The sequence below is a fragment of the Caretta caretta genome, chromosome 17, assembly GCF_965140235.1.
Source record: "Caretta caretta isolate rCarCar2 chromosome 17, rCarCar1.hap1, whole genome shotgun sequence".
NCBI classification, from domain to species: Eukaryota; Metazoa; Chordata; order Testudines; family Cheloniidae; genus Caretta; species Caretta caretta.
In genome coordinates, this window is record NC_134222.1 from 6,646,743 (window position 1) to 6,670,409 (window position 23,667).

At 38.1% G+C, this 23,667-nt stretch overlaps 1 protein-coding gene across 16 annotated transcripts in view; it reads right to left on the reverse strand.

The window, feature by feature from the left end:
- BCAS3 (BCAS3 microtubule associated cell migration factor) overlaps window positions 1-23,667 on the reverse strand; it is a 510,082-nt gene that overhangs the window by 318,428 nt on the left and 167,987 nt on the right. For all 16 annotated transcript variants that reach the window (XR_012665315.1, XM_048824521.2, XM_048824531.2 and 13 more), the window contains 2 exons: window positions 19,985-20,249; window positions 320-470 (listed from right to left, as the gene is read on the reverse strand). Coding sequence is in view for 15 of the 16 variants with exons in the window: in XM_048824521.2 (XP_048680478.1) it covers window positions 320-470; window positions 19,985-20,249 (416 nt within the window). In the remaining variant the exon portion in view is untranslated. The remainder of the gene's footprint in view (window positions 1-319; window positions 471-19,984; window positions 20,250-23,667) is intronic.

The window sequence follows — 23,667 nt, forward strand, 5'->3', positions numbered from 1 at the left end:
TTATACAGAATGTCTACTCATGTCAATGTAGAATATGTCCATGGAGTGGTTGCAAGAAAATGATCCATGTGTCCAAACAAAGAAACAAACAAACATTTATGCTTCTGAATTCTTAGACAGATCTGTTTTATGTATTTTTAATACTTGTCATGGTTATTCTTACTTTTGACCGAAGTTTTGTGCCACTGAATTATATGTACACTGGAAACACAAAGCATAAATCAGAAAAGCATCACTAACCACATGAATTAGTTCTATGAGTATTTTGTCAAACAACCACAAACAATGTTAATAAGAAATATCATGCAGATACACTTACCCTGTGCGTTTGGTGATGGTCCCTAAGGTCATTGGCTGTTTGATTTGTGCAAGAGGTACCACCACAGTCAAACTTGGAAGAGGCAAGAGTCGTGGGTTCCCAGGATTATTATTAGTGAAATTATTGTAAGTATCCTGGTTATTTAGTTTACCTTGAAGAGATGGAAAAAATTTTAAAAATTACTGGAAATTTTTCCCCATTTATCATTTCTGATAACCATATAAAATTAACAGTTTTAAATATACAATAATAATAGACTTCTATTGATGAAGAAAAAGAAAAAAATCTCTACAGATTTCATCTTGAAACTATAGAAAAATATACAGAAGCAGATAAAACAGCAATAAAAATATTTTTCATATCTAAGGAGATGAAGAAATTGTAGCCCATAGTAATGAAGTGAGACATGGTGCTGCTGTTCTGTTGAGCAAGTTTCACATATCAAGAAACTTCAAAGTCCAATTGGAGAAGCAGATTCTGAATCCAAATTGTCTATGGAAAAGGAAAATACTCTAGACAGGAACTTTTGTCCTGCCGTACCTCATACTGTGCTTTACATTGAGAAGTTATGAAAAAGAACATTTTTGCTGCGTCCATGAGTGAAGTTAAGGCATCCTATAATAGCAACCTGCTGCACTGAAGAAAGGATAGAAAAATACAGGCTAGTTATATATAAAGAATAAAATGAAAGAAAGTTAAACTAAAATAACAGAAAAATCAAGAATTTATTGTAAAAAGAAACAAACTTCACTGTCTTTCAAAACAAGAGAAATAAAATAGCCAAAATACAGTATTTAGTAAAGGGAAAGAAACCCCCACTAAACTAAACTTGTTTCAAATTACTAAGACAGAAGATCTGTTTTGGACATATGCTTAGTTTAGATATGCTTTCCTACTTTCTGTATCATTCTGCAATCACAATCTTTCATTCTTCAGTTATAAAAGGAAACTAGCTACAAATTTCATGGCCAACAGGGAAAGAAATGTAAAGAAACCAAAGAAAGAAAGAAAGAAATGAAACAAAAAGGTGCCAGTCTGTTTATAATAGAATCAAAAGTACTTTAAATAGACAAGCAACTGTGAATTAAAAGGTTTAGATCATTAACTTGTTTTTCTGTGTTCCTATAATGCTGTGAAATGCTGGCTTTGTCCTTAATCAAAAGGAAGCCATATTGGGAATTAAGTTCCTAAACAACTGATGCATTCTACATAGATATTATACAAATCCCAGGCCAAATCCATACAATCCTGACTGAAGTGCAGCCATCTTTTTTCAAGGAAGAATAACAGCAAAGAAAAGAGTTTCTCACAGGAAGCAGGCTGAAAAGCTATAATGGTACTTCAGATGGATTGAAGATAGGAAAAGGAAGGCGGAAAAATCTTAATGAATGTCTCATCTTCCTAAAGACACTCAATGCTTCCTTTACCCTCCTTTTAATACCATATAACCGTTAGCTTGGGGTTTTGTGTTTGTTTTTCTACCAAGTATGTAGAACTCTGTGTTTTAGGAAAGCACACAAACAAAAAAATGATGAAATTACAAAGTGCATTTTGTGTTGTTAGGTATCCAGTCTGCGCATTATTCAATACGTTTTAAGAGAAATGGCAGGGCTTTAATGAATAACCAGTCTATTGAATAGTCTCTGAGTACGGACTTCATTTAGAACTATAGAGATTTTCCTGAACTAAAGTGGGGGAGGAGGGAGAAATAAAAAGAAAGAAAGGGGAAAAAAAAACCCCTCATGTTTAAATTAAGCCTGAGGCTTCAATTCTTTTTTCAAAAAAATCTTTGATTAGTTTCCTTGAAGATTCATTCTTGGTTCATGTGGAAAGAGTATAAAATAGTTTTCTGCATTTGTGTGTAATTAGTTACTATTATATGTCATCAAGTCCCTTTTAAAAAAATGTGTTCCTCACTCTGTATTCAACATAAGCAGCAACATTCAACACAGAAAACGGTGATACCTAAAAAAGTGATTCCAAATATCTATACCTTGCTTTCTTTTTTTCTGTTAGGAATATGATGATGAACTGTAACGTTGCACTGATCAAGTTCTGAACCCCATCCGCCTGTTGCAACAGTAATTTGTATACAGTATATACAAGGAATCCGTAATTACTCAATGCACTCAAATCTCAGTACCATGCAGCAATTAATTAGCCTTCCAAATGCAAAGCTGCCACTGAATTCAATAGGATTTTTGAGTGCAGGAAGAGTGAGTAATCATACATTAGATCTACGCTGGAAGATGCTGAGCTCCCTCAACTCCCATTAAAGTTGAGGGATCCTGTGGGGCAGTTGAGGACACTCAGCAGTTTGGAGGATTAGATCCTCTTTCAGGAATCTTAAAGATACCAATTCACACACACGCACACCAGTTAGTCACTGTGACGTTTGTATTTTATAGAGTGAAGGATCTAAGGAGTAGCGACATTTTTCTGAGTTCTTTGATACATTATATATTACTTTACTTTTTTACATTAAGCATTTTTCTGGTGTCTTTAATGACAACCAAAGGAAGACAAGAAGAAAAAAGGAAAGAACAAAAATATATAAAGGGAAATAAAAATGCTTAAGAGATGATAAATTAGAACAAAGTATAATGTTCCTTTCAACTTGTTTGCTTGTGTTCTGGGAAAGCATTAAAGCAGCTTTTACTTATTTACTTTTTCTTAGAAGGACTGTACAAAGAACTGTTGCTGTAAATCCTACTTTAATTTCTGCTGAAATCATATTGCAGTCACTTTGCAGAAACTAAGACCTTACTTCCAGTCAGAATTAACAAAGACATGATACTTGACGATATGAGGTTTGTTTTCAAGATTGGGACTTCTGGCTCTTTAAACCATCTTGGAAAAGCAATCCTATATGCATTCATTTCTGATGTTTCTAACAAAGCACTTTGCCATTTTTGATATTTAATGAAAACACTTTCACTTTAAAACATCACCAATGTTATCATTTAAAACTGTGCTACAGTTAAGGTGCTCTCATTATAACCGAGTGCAGACACTCTACACAGAAAGGAAAGTATGCCTTGCTTTCAGTTGAAAATTGCATTAAAAATAAATATATGAACAGAATCAAAGTTTAACTAATTATTCACAAGCATTGCCTACAGACTGCAAAAATCACTATCCTTTAGGGATGAAAGAGGTGTGTTACAACGTTACTAGGAGTGGGTAAGAAGCAGGGCGTTTAACTTGTTCATAATTTCTAGGGCAGAAGTATCTTCTGAGTTCATATATTTTAGTTTTAAAAATAAAGTTTTACTGACTGAAAGAATACAAATTTAAATTAAAAATTAACCAACCCAATCATCAAAACACTCATCGTTTCACAGCAAAAATGAAGTCTAAAGTAAAAGATCCAAACACAACAGATGCAACTATTTTAAACATCTAATCTACCACCAAATACCTATCAATCTACATTTTCTCTTAAGCAAAATTTAGTTACATAATTTTGAAAATAAACTCACCAGCCATGGTGCAAATCAGAAATTAAAAATCAGAATGGTACAAAAGGGTTAAGAGAAATTTTTTAGTTATTTAGGAGTGAGCATTTTGCTTGATAATTTGACTTTTAAATAAGCTCTACTTAGTGCAGATGAATCAGGTTAGAAAAAATGCTACTTTATATAGAAAGAGTAATAATAATAGCTTTCATCTGAATTATATTTAGATAGTTTTAGTATGGAAATGTTCTATAAAGTGGTATCGCTATTGTCTGGACAATGTTGCCTCAGTCCCTCATAAAGATACAACCTTGACTTCTTAATTGCATAGCCGTGGGGATACAGTAAATGCACTCTGTGACTAGGATTTCTTTATCATGCATTCAGCAAGACCTATATTGTACATCCACTACTGGAATGAAGTGGCGTTCTACAGATTACATTTAACAGGTCAGAGTTTTTTTAAACTTTGTGCACGCTATTGTATCTGTTCAAAAACCCAATAAAAAATTATCCCCCGTGCTCCCGCCCCTAGAAGCATGCAACTCCCATTGCAGTAAATGGGAGTTTTGCGGACAAGACAGTAGGATCAGGCCGAAAGAGCACAAAGAATGCAGCCAAGCATCAACATTATTTCCACAGCTCAAGCAGTTGTTGATTAACTGTCAAAGGACACGGCGACAAATTTAAGTCCTCCAGAAATATCAAACAAATGTTGTATAGTGAAGAATCCTTCAGCATAGAATCCAACAGCTTCCCTAAACATTGAAAATTTAGCTGGAAATGACATATTAACTTCAGAAGCTTGTTTTCATACTGACAATTGCACATAAACAAAGGAAGGGTACTGCCTGATTGACTTTTCCAAGAATACCTTCTATAGCAATCCATTTGGAGGGAACTTAAAAAAAACTCCTGGCACCTTCATGACAGACGTGCCCTCGTAAGGACTGGAGGCAGAACATTTTCACTAGAGCGTCCCTAGCTGTGGATCTCTCTTCCTTGGTGATCTGCCAGTGTCTGAGTTTACTGACCTTCAGAGTACAGAGAAAGGCACATCTTTTTGGTTAAGTATTTATCTGTCTATGGGATGTCACTGGAGAGGTTTTTCTTCTGTCAGGCTTAAGGGCTGTGCAAGGAGGGGCTGTTTTTACCATCTGTTGTGGGCACTTTAATTTAAGGTGTTTTTTTATATACATCGTGCCACTTCCCTGTATCTCGGCACTCCCAGGTTCCAGTCAAGGGCCAGAACACCACCTGAAAGGAAGCTCTCGCAAAAATTCCCAGCCAAATTTTACAGATTCAAGAGGAAGAGAAAGATTGGATAAGCATCCAAACTCCTGATCCAAGCTAAACCCAAATCCCAAACTTCTTGAGTGTGTTCTGACCCGAATCCAAATTCTGCTTTTTGGATTACTGTTTCAGTTGAAGCTGCTGCTGAATCTTATCTATGAATGTTTACACAGAGACATAGAGAAGAAACCATGAAATTAGGAGAAAATCATGGGAAGTTCTTGCCTTTGTAAAAGGTAGTCTAACAGCAGACATTTATTAAGAAGGACAATATTTCATTGATTAAAGTCTGCCTACTGAGGGATGGGAAAAAATAATTCATTAGTTCTATCCTGGGTACCAACTGGCATAAAGTCTGCAAAAAGAAAACCTCCTATGACCCTTTCAGTGTTCTGAGCCATGTTTTTTCCCAGGCATTTTATACCACAAATACTCACAGGAGAAATGGATTAAGTTGAGGATAAAAGTGAAGAGAGAAAATAACAATGGGCTTTGTTATTACACAGAGCGAACAGGCTGTCATGTCAACTTTGCAGGAGTATATTCCCAAAGCAGTCATCATTAACATACTCACTTCCACTGAAAAAAGGGAGGCCTGAAAGCGCCGGACAAAAGAAATCCCAAAAGACAAAGTAAAAACAAATTAAAAGCACCATTATAAAACACAGATGCTATAAGGAAAATAAACTTCACAAGATTTACTGGTTTTTGACAAAGTTGGACATTTGTGGAAAAGACATCAGCCACAACTCCCAGGTAATGCCATTGCAAGGCTAACGTCGTTTCAGTTTTACCTTTGCCCGCCCCCTTTTTTTTTTAAAAAAAAAAGGCAGAATATGAAGGGTTGGTATTCTTAGCTGCTGAATGCAGTGACTGAGAATATATGAAAGTGGCAAACCACCAGGCACCAAGGTACTTCTGAAAACTGGACATTAGGTTGATGACTGCTATAGACAAACTTTTAACTTCCAATTATTTTACTTTTAAAAGTACAAACCAGAATAATGTACTGTAGGGAGTTAATCTGCAAGATTTAAATGACAGAGCGAGTTACACATTTCTATTTTTTTGATAACTGAATTTTTCCAGACATTACAGAAAACCGTATTTTGAACAAAACATGCTAGAATTGTTAGTTTGTAATACATTTTAAAAAGAAGCAGCATAATGAGTTGATCCGTTGCTTGATCACTTGACAATGAACTCAATATAGATTTGAGCTTGGTCGGCAGTCGGGTGGGATACTGAGGGGTCTTTTGCTACTGAAGATGTCACCTTTTAGAACAGAAAAAAAATTAAGTCCTGGTTACTTAAGGGACAAACCTACAAAGTGTTGATCACCATCAACTAGAGAAGGGGGTACCCAGTACCTCACGATCAAGCTCTAAAATCACAGGTGCACTTTTTAATACAGGAAGGGGCATAAACACCAGTGTCCAGGTAAATTCAAACTCAGATTATATAATTCTACCTACTAAATTTCCTCTGCAGTTTCAGCTGGATATGGTATTCTTGCACTGGCTAATGTCAGCTGTTGTAGAATGATTGTGTGCACTGTGAAATTTCACTTTACACATAAGTAAGGCAAGCAAGTTTTGGCCCTACATAAGGTTTTATATTAGTAGATTGGGAATAATAAGCAGTCAACTTGTTCTGTGTTGTTTCCAGAAAAAAGTGAGCAGAACTGAGCTTCTCTTAGCTATATAGTAAAACAATGTAAGATTTTTTTAAAAATTATCCTGTATTTCCTTGTGTTCTTATTCTGCCCTGTATTATTCCAATAAAACTAATAAGTAACACAGTTATGTCATTTAAATTCCAAAGCACTTGGTCTGCTTTTAATATCTTACTGTACTTAATAGACTAAAATTCAAACAACACCAAATATTTTAACAAAGTTAACATCAAATATCTAATATCCTGCAACTTACTGACTGTAAGTAAAACACACAATAACTTGAATCTACACAATCACTGGCAGGCTGTGCAATGAGAAAATGAAGCATGCTTAGCCTTTATTTGCTGCCTATTGTAAGAGATTCCTCAACCAAATACTCACTAATTATTTAACACAAGACAAATACAATCCTTTCTAAATATAAAAGAGGATGCTGTTAAAAAAATCATGCGTGTGGCAGTTTATTTTGTTTTGGTTTTTATTCAGTACCAGAAGTCTCATAGATGAGAATGAAAAGCTTCCCAGCTACAGTTCCAGGACTTTCACCCTCGTTCCTGACCTTTCCCCAGACATGTTCCAGTATAATCTGTAATCTACTAGAGTCGGAAGAGGAAACAGCAGCACCCTGGTGAGAAACACTGCCTTGTGACCCAAATAGAGAACTCTGTGGAAGCAATGCTGGCTCGCAGAAGTAGTCTGGGAGGGCGTTAACAGATCATTCAATAATATTTTTAATTAATTAAAAAAAACCCAACACTAATTACTGCCAAACAAGATTTTTCTTTAAAGATGTAACATATTTAAATCTCCCCTAAAATGTTACAATTTTTCCTGGGAACTGGGTGTGCAACAACAGGAAACTTTATAGTTCTTAATTAAAATAACCGCTACTTCTTAACATTGCACAGCAACTGCTTCAAGTAGCAAACTGCTAGGAACAAGATTCATTTAACAGCCTAAGTCTGAATATTTCTAGTGAACACTTTTATTAGCTACAGTGGCTATATAAGATTAGGCACTCAAGGTCAAATTTTCTCAAATTTACCTTGATGTAAATCCAGAGTAAATCACTGAGGTCAGTAATGTTTATACTGATGAGAGCAGAATTTGGCCTTTTGTCTTCATAATGTTTAAAACTGCTTTTTTGTTCACCTTTTATAAAATGGCTGCATCTATTCACATGAGTGTACTGGGAAAGCAACCCTTTCCTTGTCGATGTATGAAAAGATGGAGCATCTGATGCCAACAGACAAGCCTGTGTGCTCGTAACATTCCCCTGAGAGGCACATGCACCAGTCCAAGTGTCTCCAGTCACAGGGGAAAGAAACACTCCTCTACCCTCAGTTACCTGCTTGGTGGAGGGAAAGCTCACCTCAGGCCCTGGATCTCACCCCTCCAATCTTTCTAGGATTTTACATCACACCCATTGGTACACTTCCCCACCGCATCCACACACTCTCCATCTGAGACCTCCACTACTTCCCTCCCTACACTATCTCCACTTTCAAGAAACCACTGACTGCCTCAACCACAAATTACTGTCACTGACACCCTCAAATCCTTTCTAGTCCTTGGGGGGTAGAGACAGAGGAATTTACACCATTCACTTCACCTTCCTCTAAGGATCTGTCTACACTGCAATTAGACACCTGCAACTGGCTCATGCCAGCTGACTTGGGCTCGGGGGAGGGGCTGTTTAAGTGTGGCAGAGACATGTTGGGGTGCAGGCAGCCCAACCTCTGGGACTCTCCCACCTTGCACGATCCTAGAGCCCAGGCTCCAGCCTGACTGTCTACACCGCAATTAAATAGTGAGCCTGTGAGCCAGCCAGGGGTTTTTAACTGCAGTGCAGATATATCCTAAGGGTGAAGCATTTAAAACTCTAGCTCTGCTTGGGATTAGAACCCACCACATGGGAGCCGTACAAGCTGTGCTCAAACTGCTGGTGATATACAGCTGGCCAATACTCCTACTTCTGCACGTGCTTGGGGGGGGAGGGAGGCGGGGGGGATGGAAATGAAATCTTTGGAGGCACATGCATAGACACAGGGTGGGGACACAGGCAATTGTGTGTGAAGTAGCCCTGGTGCTCTTGTGCATATACGTGCTAACAGCTGTGATACCTCCTGTCAGGGAAACATCCATGATCTTAGCTAACTTCTTATAAAATATCTCATTGGAAACTTGAAACTAAGATCTGTTCCTGTGACAATTTCCCCTCTCTCCCCCTCACACCCGGAACACAGGACAAGGTTGCTTGTAAAAGCTGCATGGATGAAAAAAAGCACTGAAGCTTTCGGTTTGGAAAGAGGGAGCATATAAATAAAAGCTTGCGCTGACTTTGTAAACGGATCTAAAAGTAGATCAAGGAACAGGAACAAAATCTGACGACATAATAATCCATTTAGGGTCCATTTAACTGAAAATATTGTTGGCCCAAACCTACAATCCTTAGGGCAAAACTTGCACTGAAGTGAAAAAACAAAAACAAAACCCCTCCCTCTGATAGCCAGCTGTGGGCTTCATAGCTCCCTGCAGAGGTAGGAGAAGACTGTAGCACTGACACTTCAGCCGGTTCGCCCAATCGGTGATTGCCGGGGAAATCAGCTAAAATGGCCTCCCATTGGCTGAATCATCTCTAATAAAAGCCTGCACGGGGGGGGGGGGGGTATAGGGAGGGTCTTAGCTGCTTGCCATCCTGTCTATACCAGGGTTCATACCTACAATTCTGCTCAGAGTCATGGATTCCAGGCTTGACTGTTCATAATCACTGAGTTTACTGAGTTTTCTTGTCCATTTGTAGATGTTTTATAGCAGTGTATCGCGGGATCAGTGGTGCAAGGCTTGGGGAGACAGGCATATGCTGTTGCTGCTCCTCTTCCATTTTTCCCTTCTGTATGTAAATTTAAAGGCCTCTTTGTACTGACGGATCCTTGCAACAAGTTTGGATGACGTGGGCAAAATTTAGACAATGAGGGCCTTCAGTCCTGGTGCCGTGGTTGAAGGCAAGGGGCTTCCCTGCCCCCTAGAATAGAATAAACTTATCACTAGGATCTACTGGAGTTTTGGCTGTGGGAGAACAAAAGTCCCTCAGCATGAGATATGGGTCACTTCTGCATTAGAATGTGCAAGTGATTGGCCTCGTAGCCTCTTGGATGACCTGTCTACGTGCCGTAGAGAACAACCTTATTAGGTGGAGTATAGGAAGATGAGATAAAAGCACGCCCAACCCAATTTTTAGCTTGCCAGCACCTAATATTAAGGATTACTTATCTACAGACATGGAAGGATTAGATTTTTACTAGTAAATGTCGATAACCATCGATTTCACCATGCACCCACAAACTGACAAAAAGTATCTCCATCAACAACAATCAAAATCTACAGGTAGGCAATATAAGAAAAATGCTCCTTAGAGTTTGACTTCAGGATATTTACTTTGTATACTTTGACTTTTGATGTTGACAATTTGAGTTTAATGGTTGTTAAGATTTAGCTTTTTGAATCTCAAAGTCTGTCATTAAATGATGATTGTCTGACACTTTCCCCATAATTTTCCTGCAAATGTGAAAATTGACATTTATCAAAATTAAAATATGCTTAAAAATAAGCATTGATATTTTCTGTCAAAATTATTTTAAAAAAAATCAAATTCTGCCAAGGCAATTTATGTATGTTAATAAAGTTGTGGCAGCTTTTTTGCCACTTTTTCCTTGTACTAATGTCCATGTTAGTATGTCTGCAGCAATTAGCACAAACATTATGATGTTTAAAATAGTTCTAGGCAGATATCTGACTCAGGTTGCATACACTTTATTTCTTCTAAGTTATAAAACAATGTGCTCTGATAACCATTGCATATGAGAACCTGCGAATATCATCCATGGAAAATTATAACAAAAGTGATTTGAATAAAACCCACAGAATATTAAAACTGGGGGGGAAAAAACATAGGAATATCTCTGTCTCCCCCCACCCCACATCAGCTCTGCTGTTTTACCCATGACTGCTAAGGATGTTTTCTGGCTCTCTGACAGCATCATGACTCAGGTCATGAGAAGTGTCAAAGATGCACTTCCTTCAGATGGGAAAAAAGCAACTGATTTTAACAGCCCACAAAGACTAAGCAAATAGCATAAGCCAAATCAGCACATTTAAGAAGAGTGGAGATAAACCTTTTAAAAGACACAAGTATATTTTATTTCCAGTCTTAAAACTTCAGCTCTTTCCCTAAAATGTTTGCATTTTTAGACTACCCAAAAAGGCAGAGTTGATTTAAATACTTTAGAAAAAAATATTCACGACAACAAGATCAGCACCCATTTACTGCATAATCAATCACTGATTATAAACACACAGGGTTTGCTGCAACCCTGCAGGCACAAGGGCTATATATTTCATGCCCCTGCAACAGTGGTAGCTGCTGTTTCTCAGAGGAATACACCACTGGGGAAAGCAGGAAGTGTTTGCACCAGTGCCCTCCTCTGGATTACAACAGAGAAGGGTATCTCCTGAACCTCATACCATCTATTCCCTTCTCACCACGACTCACCCCCTCTAGCTGCCATCATCAACAAACAGCTATATAACAAGAATCTCTCACCCTACCTCATCAAAACCTCAGCTATCACACCGCCTTCAACAACTGTACCTGCACCTCATATCCTTTCACATCAGACTTACCCCATTCTCACAAAATTATAGGAACAGCCTTCTCATCTCCTGGGTACCCGCTAAATCATTGCCTCATGCCAGTTTGGCTTTTACATCTTTCACAGCAATGAAAGCACCCTTCTGAAGGTGGTTAATGAACTCCTTAACTGTACTGATCATAGCTCTCTCAACGTACTCCTTTTCCTTGATTTCCAAGCAATATTTGAGATTATTGACCACACTATCCTCAAGAACAGGCTGTCCTTCCCTTCTTCTCACCTGGTTTCACTCTTATCCCTGTTTCTTTACTTCAGTGGTAAACTGTGCTTTGACACTGTATAAAGCCCCTTATGGCTCTGTACTCTGCCCTTCACTGGCTACTTCTTTTCACCCACGCACATTATTTCACAGTTTAAACTGGGCGATTGCTTTTATTCTGATGACACTCAACTCTCTCTTTTAAAATGCAGTTCTGCTCTGAAAAGCAGATACACAAAAAAGTAATCAGTCATTACACAACAGCTCTCTTCCCTTTGTGTAGTCACCTCAACTGTCCATAGTAACAACAACAGATTTTCACTACTTTTTGCTCCTGCAGAGCCTATAAAGCTCTGGCTTCTATTCCTTCTTGTACATCACCAATATACTAGTTCACCAACTTTCAATCAGTAAGAAGCGTGCAACTCTATCAGAGACAATCAGATGATAATGGGTGTCGCTGAGGGATTAATCCAGCAGAATAAGCTTATTACTGGTGATGTACAAGAAGAAAACAATCAAACTTGACTTTCACAGCTCAGTTCACATTTGCAGAGGGAAAAACATCTTTTTATTTGTGAATTGTGCACATTTGATAGGAAATAATTGAGGGGGGAAAATAGAAATAATAAACAAAGAACCTCACAATGCCATTTTACTGGGTCAGTTTTCAGAGTAGAACTGCATTATGCTCTTTTATTCAACTCCCGCTCCATCTGCCTCTGACAAATGGACATCTGACCCTACAGAAATGTTCCTCATTTTGATGTAACCAAGACTGAGACCATCCACCTTTGCAAGAAAACTTCCATGGGGCCCTCATAACTGTAGTGCCATTCTCAACGCTAGCCTTTCTCCCACCTCTCAGCTCTGTCACGGACATCTTGCTCTGCTGTGCCATTACTCCTCTGCAGGTGCACCTACAAAAATGTCCAAAACATAGTTTGCATAAGTCATTACCTTGACACTTCCTCTGTTAAATCGCTCAGTCATGCATTTGTCACTCCCTGCCTCAGTAACGATAATTCCCTCCTGAAATAGTTCTCATCCAAACTCCAGTCTGTTCAGAATGCTACCACATCTTTTTCACATGTACATTCAAATCAGACATCTGTCCTGTCTTCTGCAACTGACACTTGTTCCCCCATCCACGTCCATACCCACTACAAAAGCCCCGTCTCTAAAACACCTCATGCTTATGCTCCCCCCGATATAATTTCTCAGCCTACATCCCTACTTGACCTTCTACTGTGCTAAATTTTGGTCTCCTGTCAATCCTCCACTTCCTCTAGCTGGTGTAATGGATCTTTTGCGTCCATTGTAGCAACAACCCAGCAGATACTACCAACCTTATCCACTTCACTGATTCTTCATCCGTTATCATAATACAGCTTATGTACAACCAGTAAAGCTGATGGCCAGTACCCAAATTTGTGCTTACAGTTAACAACCATTCACACATCTCCTAGTCTATTCTCTCATCTACTCCAAATTTGTAATCCACTGTCATACTGTAACGGATGGGTATTTTGTACTTTCCATACAAAGTTCCTGGCCAAGAGATCCAGCGTAACACCTGGAGTTTTCCAGAACGGAATGGCCTACACCAGCTGTCAGTGTAGCAATTACTACAAGGTGATCCAAGACTGCCAGAATAAGGTGGTGGGGGGTGTGGGTGGAGGAATCTTGCTACCTCTTCAGACACACTCAGAATAGGAAGACTTGTAAAGAACTGAATCATGATACATTTTAAGTAGTCCATTCTCCAACTTGTACACAAAGGATTTACTTGGGTAACACACATCAACTGCAATATAAATCCCCTTTGCATTAACAGGAAAAGAAAGAAAGTCCACTTTTCTGACATTTGGCATGCACAGGACTAAAAATATAAGATAACCAAAAGCACATTATTTTAAAAAGTAGTTCGCCTGGAGTGTTTGCCAACATAAAACAATGAACTGTAACCTGACGCAAATTCTTCCTGAGGCACGTGCAAAATAATTTCTGTTAAAACTTTTCAAGTAGACATCAACAAATGGATGTAACGAAGTTTCCAACTCATAGAAAGGCAAGGTAAACCGGATGATAAATCAGAATATTCCTATGGCCTTCATAAAACATCAGCCATCAACCTAAATCAACAGAATACACTGAGAGAAGCTGGATTCATTGCACCGATAAAGTTAAGAAAACATCGCCCTCTAGAGGGTGTCCAATTAACCATTTCAGTTCAAAGGAGAAGGCCTTTCTTTCTGCCACCCAATGTAAAGAATGGTTGTGTGAAGAAGAAACAAATAAGGATTTGTAGACAAATTTAGAATATAAATTATCTGAAATCATATTTAAAGAGGAAAATATTTTTTACAATACAAATCTAAAGTGACTTGTTTGCATTCATCAAATGAATAGGCATTTCAAATAGATAAAGAGTCAGGCCCACACTATGGCATTCTTTAGTGTATCTGTGAATTTACAAAAACTATTTGTACCAGATAAAGGCTATAATTTACAAGAAGGCAAAACAAAAGCCTACAAGAGACATTTCAAATGGGCTGCTTTTGATTCTTGTTTATAGTGCTGGCGATTAAGTTAAAACTTTGAAGGGAATTGCCCTCCAGTGCTTTAAGTTATTCTACAGCTAATTTTCTTTCAAACTATTTTTTGTCTGCCTCTCTTTAAATAGGTGGTTTCTCAAGTGAGTGTTACTTAAAGGAAACCAATCTGTTTTTCAGGAAAGCTTGATGATGTCACTCCTTTCAACTCTGCTTTCCCATAAGAATTCTTCTAATAAAATGGAGTTTCACTCTGGGAAATAGTGAAAAGTGACATGGAAATATTTAAAGAATCTGAGATGCGTACGTTTATCAGACTGTTGGATTTTGCCTTTAATGATATAGCAACCACTACAAATGAAAGAAGAGACTAGGATGTGTGAGAAGACCTACTGTCTTAAAAAAAATAAAAATAAAAAAGACTTCACAATGGAAAATGGATTATTCTGTACAATGTAGAATGTTTCTAAACAGTCAAATCTGTGTATGTATAAGACTTGTTTTCCTCAGTTCTAAATTTATGTACTGTATTTCAGCTGAGGCGTAAAATTTAAAACAGAACCAATCTGTGTATGATTGATTTTTTTGGCAAAAACTACAAAATCCAAATGAAAAACTTCAATACACAATTAAATGATATAGAGAAAACAAGTTCAAGAATCATCATATTATTATTGATTTTTCTAAGTAGGTGGAACTGCACAGTATAAGGTTCAAATGTGTGGTTAATTTATGTTTACATTTGTGATGTGGTCTCACTCAGGAAAATCGCTGATCAACAAAAGCAAAAATCCATGAGTAGGTTAAACAAGACCTTTAACTTTTAGTTACTATATTGTAATTTTTACACTGGATGATAAAAACACTGAGCAGCTGCATAGGGCTTTCTATTTTCAAAGTGAAGCATTAACACTTTAGGGCTAAATGCCACCCTTGGGCATGTACACATTTGCCCTGAACTGTTTCACGCGGTAACCCACACAGTGCGCCTGTGAGACAGGTGAGTGTTACCATTCCCACGTCACACATGGGAAACAGCCATGCAAGACCCAATTCTGCTCTTTCAGTCCACTGATGTCACAATAGTCCTATAATAGTAAAAGCCCATAAAAGGACACTAACTTAACTCTGGTATCACTGACAACACTCTCTGGCAACCCAACTGAATGACAAAAATACACCATGGGTGGATTAACAGATAAAATAACCCAAACAAAATCTGTGTTGGCTATAAAAGGTGCAAAGGAAATATCTCTTTATCAACTCTTAGTGAACAGTTTCCTTTACTTCATTCTGCTAAAAAGGAGCACAGGCAAACAAGAGTAAAGCCAAAACATGATTCATTTAGAGATGAATCCCACCCTGATAAAGGTTTACATTGTGTGGGTAAACAATTTGTAAATCGTCCTGAATAAACCATAAATAGATTGTTTCTCGACTATACATAAGGCAAGTTTTTTTATTTTATTTTGACACTAGAGCTAAAAAGCAAGCTGGAAAAAAATTACCAGGATTGTGCTCAGAAAATATTTATAGCCATAAAAAGCAAGCTCAAGTTAATGTGAATGGAACATAATTCTTTTGTTAGTCCAATCAAAAGGTAATATGCAAGCTTTTTGGTCACTAAAATCCATTCTTCCGGGGTAGGATTATATCATTACCATTTTAATATGAAAGAAGTATTAATAGAAGGATTAACAGCAATGGTCTACCAATTTACTGAAGTGCTAGGCAAGTTTCTACATCTTAAAGCTTACTCAAATATTTCTAAATTGCATGTGATCCTTCATTAAAAGTATGATATCAAGATTGCACAATCAAGAAAAGCCAACTGACAAGGATAGCATTCTGTACTAAAAATCTGTTTGTCCATCTTTCATTTCATCATCAATAAGTAAAACAACACTTACTGTGACATCTGTACATAAGCAGCTATGCTAACTGCTCAACATATACAAGTTCTTCACCCAGTATATAACGAATATAAAATAAGAAGAGAGTTCTAATTTATAATTTACTGTGGTTTTTAACTAACCGAATTACATACTTAGTTCCCATACTGCATCTTTTGCAGAAGCACAGAATTAAATTCAATATGATATTTTGAACTTAAATAGCATCTTTCAGCAGAGGATCTGAAAGCAATTTACAAACATTCATTAAACCCTACACCCTTAAAACAGAGATTATTATTCTCATTTTACAGATGGGGAAAATGTACATACAGCTAAGTAACTTCCCCAGGGTCACACAGCAAGATAGCGGTAGAGCTAGGTACAGAACCCAAAGGCCACTCTTCTACTCTAACCACTAGACCTCACACGCTCCACAAGACAACACTAACTCCTTCAAATGAAAACAGTGTATAATATTGTCTGTTTAACAGTATATTATACCAAGAAGCTGTTACGATCCTAAATCCTTCTTAGTTTGTGGATTAAAATAGTCATCACAGTTTTCTGTTAATCCAGCTGCCACACATGTGCACCAAATCCTTGCAATGAAAGTCATTGTGAACTTCAGTTAATTATGTTTTTCAAGTAGATGATAAAAGTCTTTAAAAGGCACATAATACAGATCAACCATCTGTATCCTTTCAGTTCCACACCTAAGTACTTTTCAAACTGTAAACAGACACAACAAAAACATCTAAAATAACACAATGGTTTCCCAATTCCTATAATTTAGAACTAAACTGATTTTATCTTAATTCTAGGACTTGATTTAAAAAAAAAACTTATGTACATTTGTATCTAATTTTGAAGCAGAACAAGTTAAGGCCCAGAAATTTAAGCAGTCACTGAGCCACCTCACTTTAAAAACAAACAAACAAACACACACACACACACCACACCACTGCATCCTAACACTACACAGTTACTATATACTCCCATGCTAATTGCATTAGGTGGACATAAGCAGCTGGTGGCATGAAGGGTGGCAGGCGGAGAAGCAAGAGGAACATAAGCATTTTTAAAGGCTTTTGCTTTCTTGTAAAAGGCTGCCGTGTTCTTTCCACATGCCTACCCACATCTCGCCAGTGATACACTATTCCAATTCAGTACAGCAAACCACCAACCTTTCAGCATCAAACAGTATCCCTGGTTCCTTACTTTGACCGACCCCAAAGTAAAATATACATTTAGTCAAGAGAGGTGTCTCTCCAGATGGTCATACCTCTTTCCTAAACTACAAAAAGGGGCTAATGATATACTAGCCCCAATTCCTCATTCACCCTCCTTCTTCCAATCCCTGTTTCCCAACATTCCCCATCCCTACCTAAGCTTCAGGCTCTCCATGCGGCAATACAAGTTGCTAATCTTTTGCCAACTGCGCTTTGCCATAACTTTGACTGCAGTGACACCCAGACTGTTGTTACGATAAAGGCTTCTCTTCCACATTTCTGGAAAACATCTCACCAACTCAGCACTCATCTAAGTTAAGGGACTCCTTTTATTTTTTAAAGTAATTATTCAGGGCAACTGTTTATAATTTTCACAGAACATTTTCAAATGACGTATATGAGGGTCTGTGTATAATTTCAGTGAATCCATAATTCGAGGCTTCTAAGAACTGTTAAGAGACTGATGGATATATTTACTTAAACATCTTGGCCAAGATCTTCAGAAGCAAATAGTGTTTTCTGAGTGCCTCAATTCTGAGCACCAAATGAAGATGCCTGAAAAGGGCCTGATTTTCAAACATATAGACCCTGAAAATCAAGCCCTATTAAAGATGTCTCAAAACAAACACCCACAAATTGAAGCACTGAAACTCACAAGTCACTTTTGAACTACCTGGCCTCTGTTTCTTTGGAAATACCACCACGCTGTGGTGCGAATGTGTTAGCTTTTTCTCCAGTTCAGAAAATCTGCCCATTACAGAAGTCTCTGGGCATACTAATCAAAGCCAAATGAAACCTCTTAGTTTCTTTTTGAATATCAAATGCTAAATCTATTTAAAACTTCAAACCGGTAAAGACACAACTTACTGTAATTTCTCTTGACAAAAAACAGACTTGGATGGATGAAAGGTACAGTAGTTGAGAGTTCCTTCCTGTTCTCTATACGATGTCAATTGTCAAAAATGACTAGATGTGTTACAATAATTATTTACAGCAATCTGGTGTCTGCTTCAAGCATGTCACACTGAACTGCTGTGTGGTAATGAGAGGAATAGGCTATAACTGTGTATGTATAAATATATCTAGGAGGAATAAGAAGGCACAGATATTTCTGGCCACCTCTTGACTATCCCAGGACATCGGGATCATGATAGGTGCTCCTGTAATAGCAATAAAGGAAATGCTATTCATAGGGGCACGGTTTTTAATCAATAAATCCCACCACATTGGAGAAGCCCCAAAAGGGAAAAAACTCAACTTTTAGACTGAAGGAGTGCTCAGTCCCCTAACAACAACAGGCACTGAAAAGGTCTGTGTGTGTCAAGAATCCCACAAAGACTAACCTAATAGCACAGAGGGCAACCATGAAGGCAGGAAAGGTGAGGGTTCACAAGGGCCTGTACTGTGCCCTTCCACTAGTGTTCATGATCCATCCAGCCCTTTTAACACCCTCAGACTGGCTGAAGGCCCTTTTAACACCCTCAAACTGGCCCTAGCTTTTCTAACCTCTTGCTCTTGCTGACACAATAAGGGAGACTTAGGCTTCCTCTTACACATCAGCAGAGGGGACTTATTCCTATTAGGGGAGGGGAGCTACAGGAGCCCCAAACAGGCCCTAGTTTTTAAAATTAGATTGATATTGGGTTGGTTAAATTAAAATTACCTGTGACCCTCACTATTTACAAGGGACCAGCAGGAATAAACAGCAATCATTCTAAATCCAAACAACAATCAGCACGCCAACAAATTACACCATCAAAGAGAAGGGCAAAAATGAACAGATGGTTCCAAAGCTCATTGCCTAGGGCAGAAAGGAAGAAACTGAGGGTAACTAGGACTGTGGATACTATTATAATTACACCCCGAAAGTTTTGATTTCCCTGGGGCGGACTCTTCTTTCTATATGGTTTCTATATTGTTCCCAAGAGGCTCCCAAGGTTCACGGCTCCCAAGAGCAACACATCATCAGAGTGGATGTGAAAAGGCAATTCTTGAAGGCTTTTTCTTTTTTGTAAATTTATCAACCACACTGCTAAAAGAAAAAAAACTGGGGGAGGGAAGGGGGACACACAACATTGCACCTGGCTTTCATGTTTTCCCCACAAACAATACATATTTATCTTCTGGATGTCCAGATGTGCTCCATAACCATCCAGGCTGATGAGCAATGAGATTTTTAAATAACTGCATTTAAATGTAGACCAGATTAGTGACTTCATGATAGCCGTGAAACAAAATCTGAAACGTTAAAGCCTCTAAACCTTTTAATTTACAATGGAGACTATTAAAATGTCGATTTTCCCATAGTTTATTTAAGTAGGTTCTAAGTAATAAACTCTCTGCCTTGAGTATTTATAGGGGACCTATCCCCATAATATCTAGGTACCCTGTATATTTATACTTTAATATAGATTTCAGGTACTGTATTTGCAGCAGTTTAATACAAGGCACAGTGGCATTTTTAATAGCATCATCTGTATGTGGAAATACAGATTATTTGAATCCAGTGTTATTGGAATCCACAGTGAAATCAATATTTTCTTTTTTCAGATACTGACGACAACCGAACATGGGATACTACAAAAGCAACGTAATGACTCAACAGAATAGGTATGCCTGACAACATAGAAGAAAAATGAGATTTACCATGAAGAGGTGAACCAGATGGGCTACTCGACAAGCCTGGGACAGGGCTACAGCGGCCTCCTTGTTTAGACGTCAGCTCCTGCTCAATCTCCTCCAGCCCTGCACTCTTCTGGAAACGGCTCATTCGGTTTACCACCCGGGGCGACATGTGAGTGCGGACACAGGGCTGACCACCATAAGGATTGATGGGAAAGACGTGGGAAGTGCCACGAAGAGTGCTGACCACCACCCAACGACAGTCATGGCTGAAAGAAATATCTTGTACCTGGAAAAATGCAAAGTTACATAGATATGTAGGTGTCATTTAAAAACCTTTCTGAAACAAGTTGGGTATCATGTTATAATTGAAGAGACAAGTCTGAACAGAAAACATTTAACTTAAACTTTGGCTTTTTTAAGTCAATAGTTTGATTTTATATTTTCTAGTGAACAGCAATCAACAATCTTTGCTTTAATACCATTTAACACAGTCCCACACCTTGAATCATAGAAGAAGATTAGGGTTGGAAGATACCTCAGGAGTATTTTGACTATTTCTCAAAAGTGTCTTGAAACTTTTCTTCTAAGGGTCCAACTCAACAAAACAAATTGCAGGGCAAAATCCCACACAAAGCCACGGGAGCCTGATGTAATTTTTTAACTGAATTTGGTCCCCAAAAAGAAAACATCCAGGAAGCTATCATAACTGCACGTTTGACAGCAGGCAAGGCACCTGTTATTTGCTTGCTCATTTTAATTCTCAGGAAACATGACAAATAATAAGTAAATAATCACCAACAAAATAGTATAGTCACGCCAAATATTTTGATGTAGTTTAGCAGTTAGAAGAAAAGACTAGTAGTGTCAGGAGTTGACTTCTTAGCTCTGACTCTAAATGCATGAGCTTGGACTAGTCACCTAAACACTATGGTCAAAAATTTGAAAAGTTGTCACTAGATTTTTTTAGAACATTTTTTATGCTAAATTTGAGAAACACTGGGCCCAATTTTCAGATGTAGTAGCACCCATGTCAAGGTTCCTCCCCCACTCTGAACTCTAGGGTACAGATGTGGGGACCTGCATGAAAAACCTCCTAAGCTTATCTTTACCAGCTTAGGTCAAAACTTCCCCAAGGTACAAAATATTACACCCGTTGTCCTTGGACTGGCCGCTACCACCACCAAACTAATACTGGTTACTGGGGAAGAGCTGTTTGGACGCGTCCTTCCCCCCAAAATACTTCCCAAAACCTTGCACCCCACTTCCTGGACAAGGTTTGGTAAAAAGCCTCACCAATTTGCCTAGGTGACTACAGACCCAGACCCTTGGATCTTAAAAACAATGAACAATCCTCCCAACTCTTGCACCCCCCCTTTCCTGGGAAATGTTGGATAAAAAGCCTCACCAATTTGCATAGGTGACCACAGACCCAAACCCTTGGATCTGAGAACAATGAAAAAGCATTCAGTTTTTTACAAGAAGACTTTTAATAAAAAATAGAAGTAAATAGAAATAAAGAAATCCCCCCTGTAAAATCAGGATGGTAGATATCTTACAGGGTAATTAGATTCAAAAACATAGAGAACCCCTCTAGGCAAAACCTTAAGTTACAAAAAAGATACATAGACAGAAATAGTTATTCTATTCAGCACAATTCTTTTCTCAGCCATTTAAAGAAATCATAATCTAACGCATACCTAGCTAGATTACTTACTAAAAGTTCTAAGACTCCATTCCTGTTCTGTCCCTGGCAAAAGCAGCATACAGACAGACACAGACCCTTTGTTTCTCTCCCTCCTCCCAGCTTTTGAAAGTATCTTGTCTCCTCATCGGTCATTTTGGTCAGGTGCCAGCGAGGTTACCTTTAGCTTCTTAACCCTTTACAGGTGAGAGGAGCTTTCCCCTGGCCAGGAGGGATTTCAAAGGGGTTTACCCTTCCCTTTATATTTATGACAACCCACAACTTCAGTTGAAGCCAATGGGAAGCAGCAGGTGCTAAGCATATGCTCAGGATTTAGCTGATCGCCATATTTGGGGTCGAGAAGGAATTTTCCTCCAGGGTAGATTGGAAGAGGCCCTGGAGGTTTTTCGCCTTGTAGCATGGGGCACGGGTCACTTGCTGGAGGATTCTCTGCTCCTTGAAGTCTTTAAACCACGACTTGAGGACTTCAATAGCTCAGACATAGGTGAGAGGTTTTTCGCAGGAGTGGGTGGGTGAGATTCTGTGGCCTGCATTGTGCAGGAGGTCAGACTAGATGATCGTAATGGTCCCTTCTGACCTTAGTATCTATGAATCTATGAAAATCAGGCCCTAGGTTTCACCACTGAGGCCCCCAAAAATCTGGGGCCATTTTTTAAATTTTTGACCTAAAACGCTACCTCCGTTTGTAGGATCATTGAAAAATTATTTCAATTTTAGTTAAAATTGCTTCGCTCTACCATGGGAAAAAAACTTTTATGGCTCAGCTGTTAAAACCTATGATATTAACAAAAAAGGAAGACCCCCTGAACCAGATTAGTTCAAATATCTTTTATGCACAGGAGTACTCTCACGTGTACTATGTGAACTATTTGAGAAGCATGGGTCTTTGTTTTAGCTTCTCCTTAAATATAATCTCTAGATCTGACACAAGAAAAACATATATTTGTTAAAACACTCTCTGATGTAGTTACCTTTTATATAGATTAAGAAATAAAACTCAACAGAATTTAATTCTCTTCTAAGCTTTACATAACACCTTGATAGAAAGCAAATTCTTGCTCCTTTATGGGAATGCTTCATAAAAGGGAACACACATTGTGGTCCAACACCATATTGCCAGACAACTCATGAAAACAAGGAATTTAATTTAATTTACTATAGAAAAGTCCTAAAACAATGTTCGTAAAAATGTTTTAAAAAGTAAAAGCTGGATAAAAAGAATACGTACATGAATTGAACATGACACACAAACATATAGATGAAGGATTAGCTTTCACTTTACTATTAAACAGCATAAGCTAAATAGAATTCTTCAAGCTTTCGGAGAAGTCAGTTTTACAATACACTAGGTACTCAAATTGGAGTAAACACTGATAAAATCTTGACAAATATTCCAGAAATGCACTCCAAATATTCCAGACAAAAGCAGCAAGTATTTGAAGTGCAAGTTTGCAGTTGAGCCCTGAAACCTTTGAGATAAAAAAAGGATTTAAGTATTGTGATGTGTGACAAGATATTTGGCTGACAGACAGTCACTATACAAAATGTTTCATCAACATTACATAGATAAACCAAAAAATACCATTACACACCTGCTCTTTTCAATTATGTTGACATAGCCAAATGATCTGCTAATGATCTAGTTAAACAGGGTCCTAGAAATCTGGCAGGTTTAGCACTTTCAGTGAATCTAGTATTACTGGTATATAGTCATTCCATGAGCACTTAAAGCTCCTAGTTTGTCTAAAGAGAGTTTCATCTTTACAGACTGCTGAAAACGGATTAGAGGCCCAATACAAAAGAACAAGAGCCAAAAGAAGAGAAACCCCATAATCATGGGCAACTTCCAGATGTCAGAATCATACACAAGAACTGTATACAAAATAACATACTCAATTACAGAGGGCGGCTATATTTCAAATCACTCCTTCTATGGCCTCCCCAAACCTAATTTTCCAGTCTCCAATATGCACAAGGATACCTGCCCTTTTATATGTTTCAG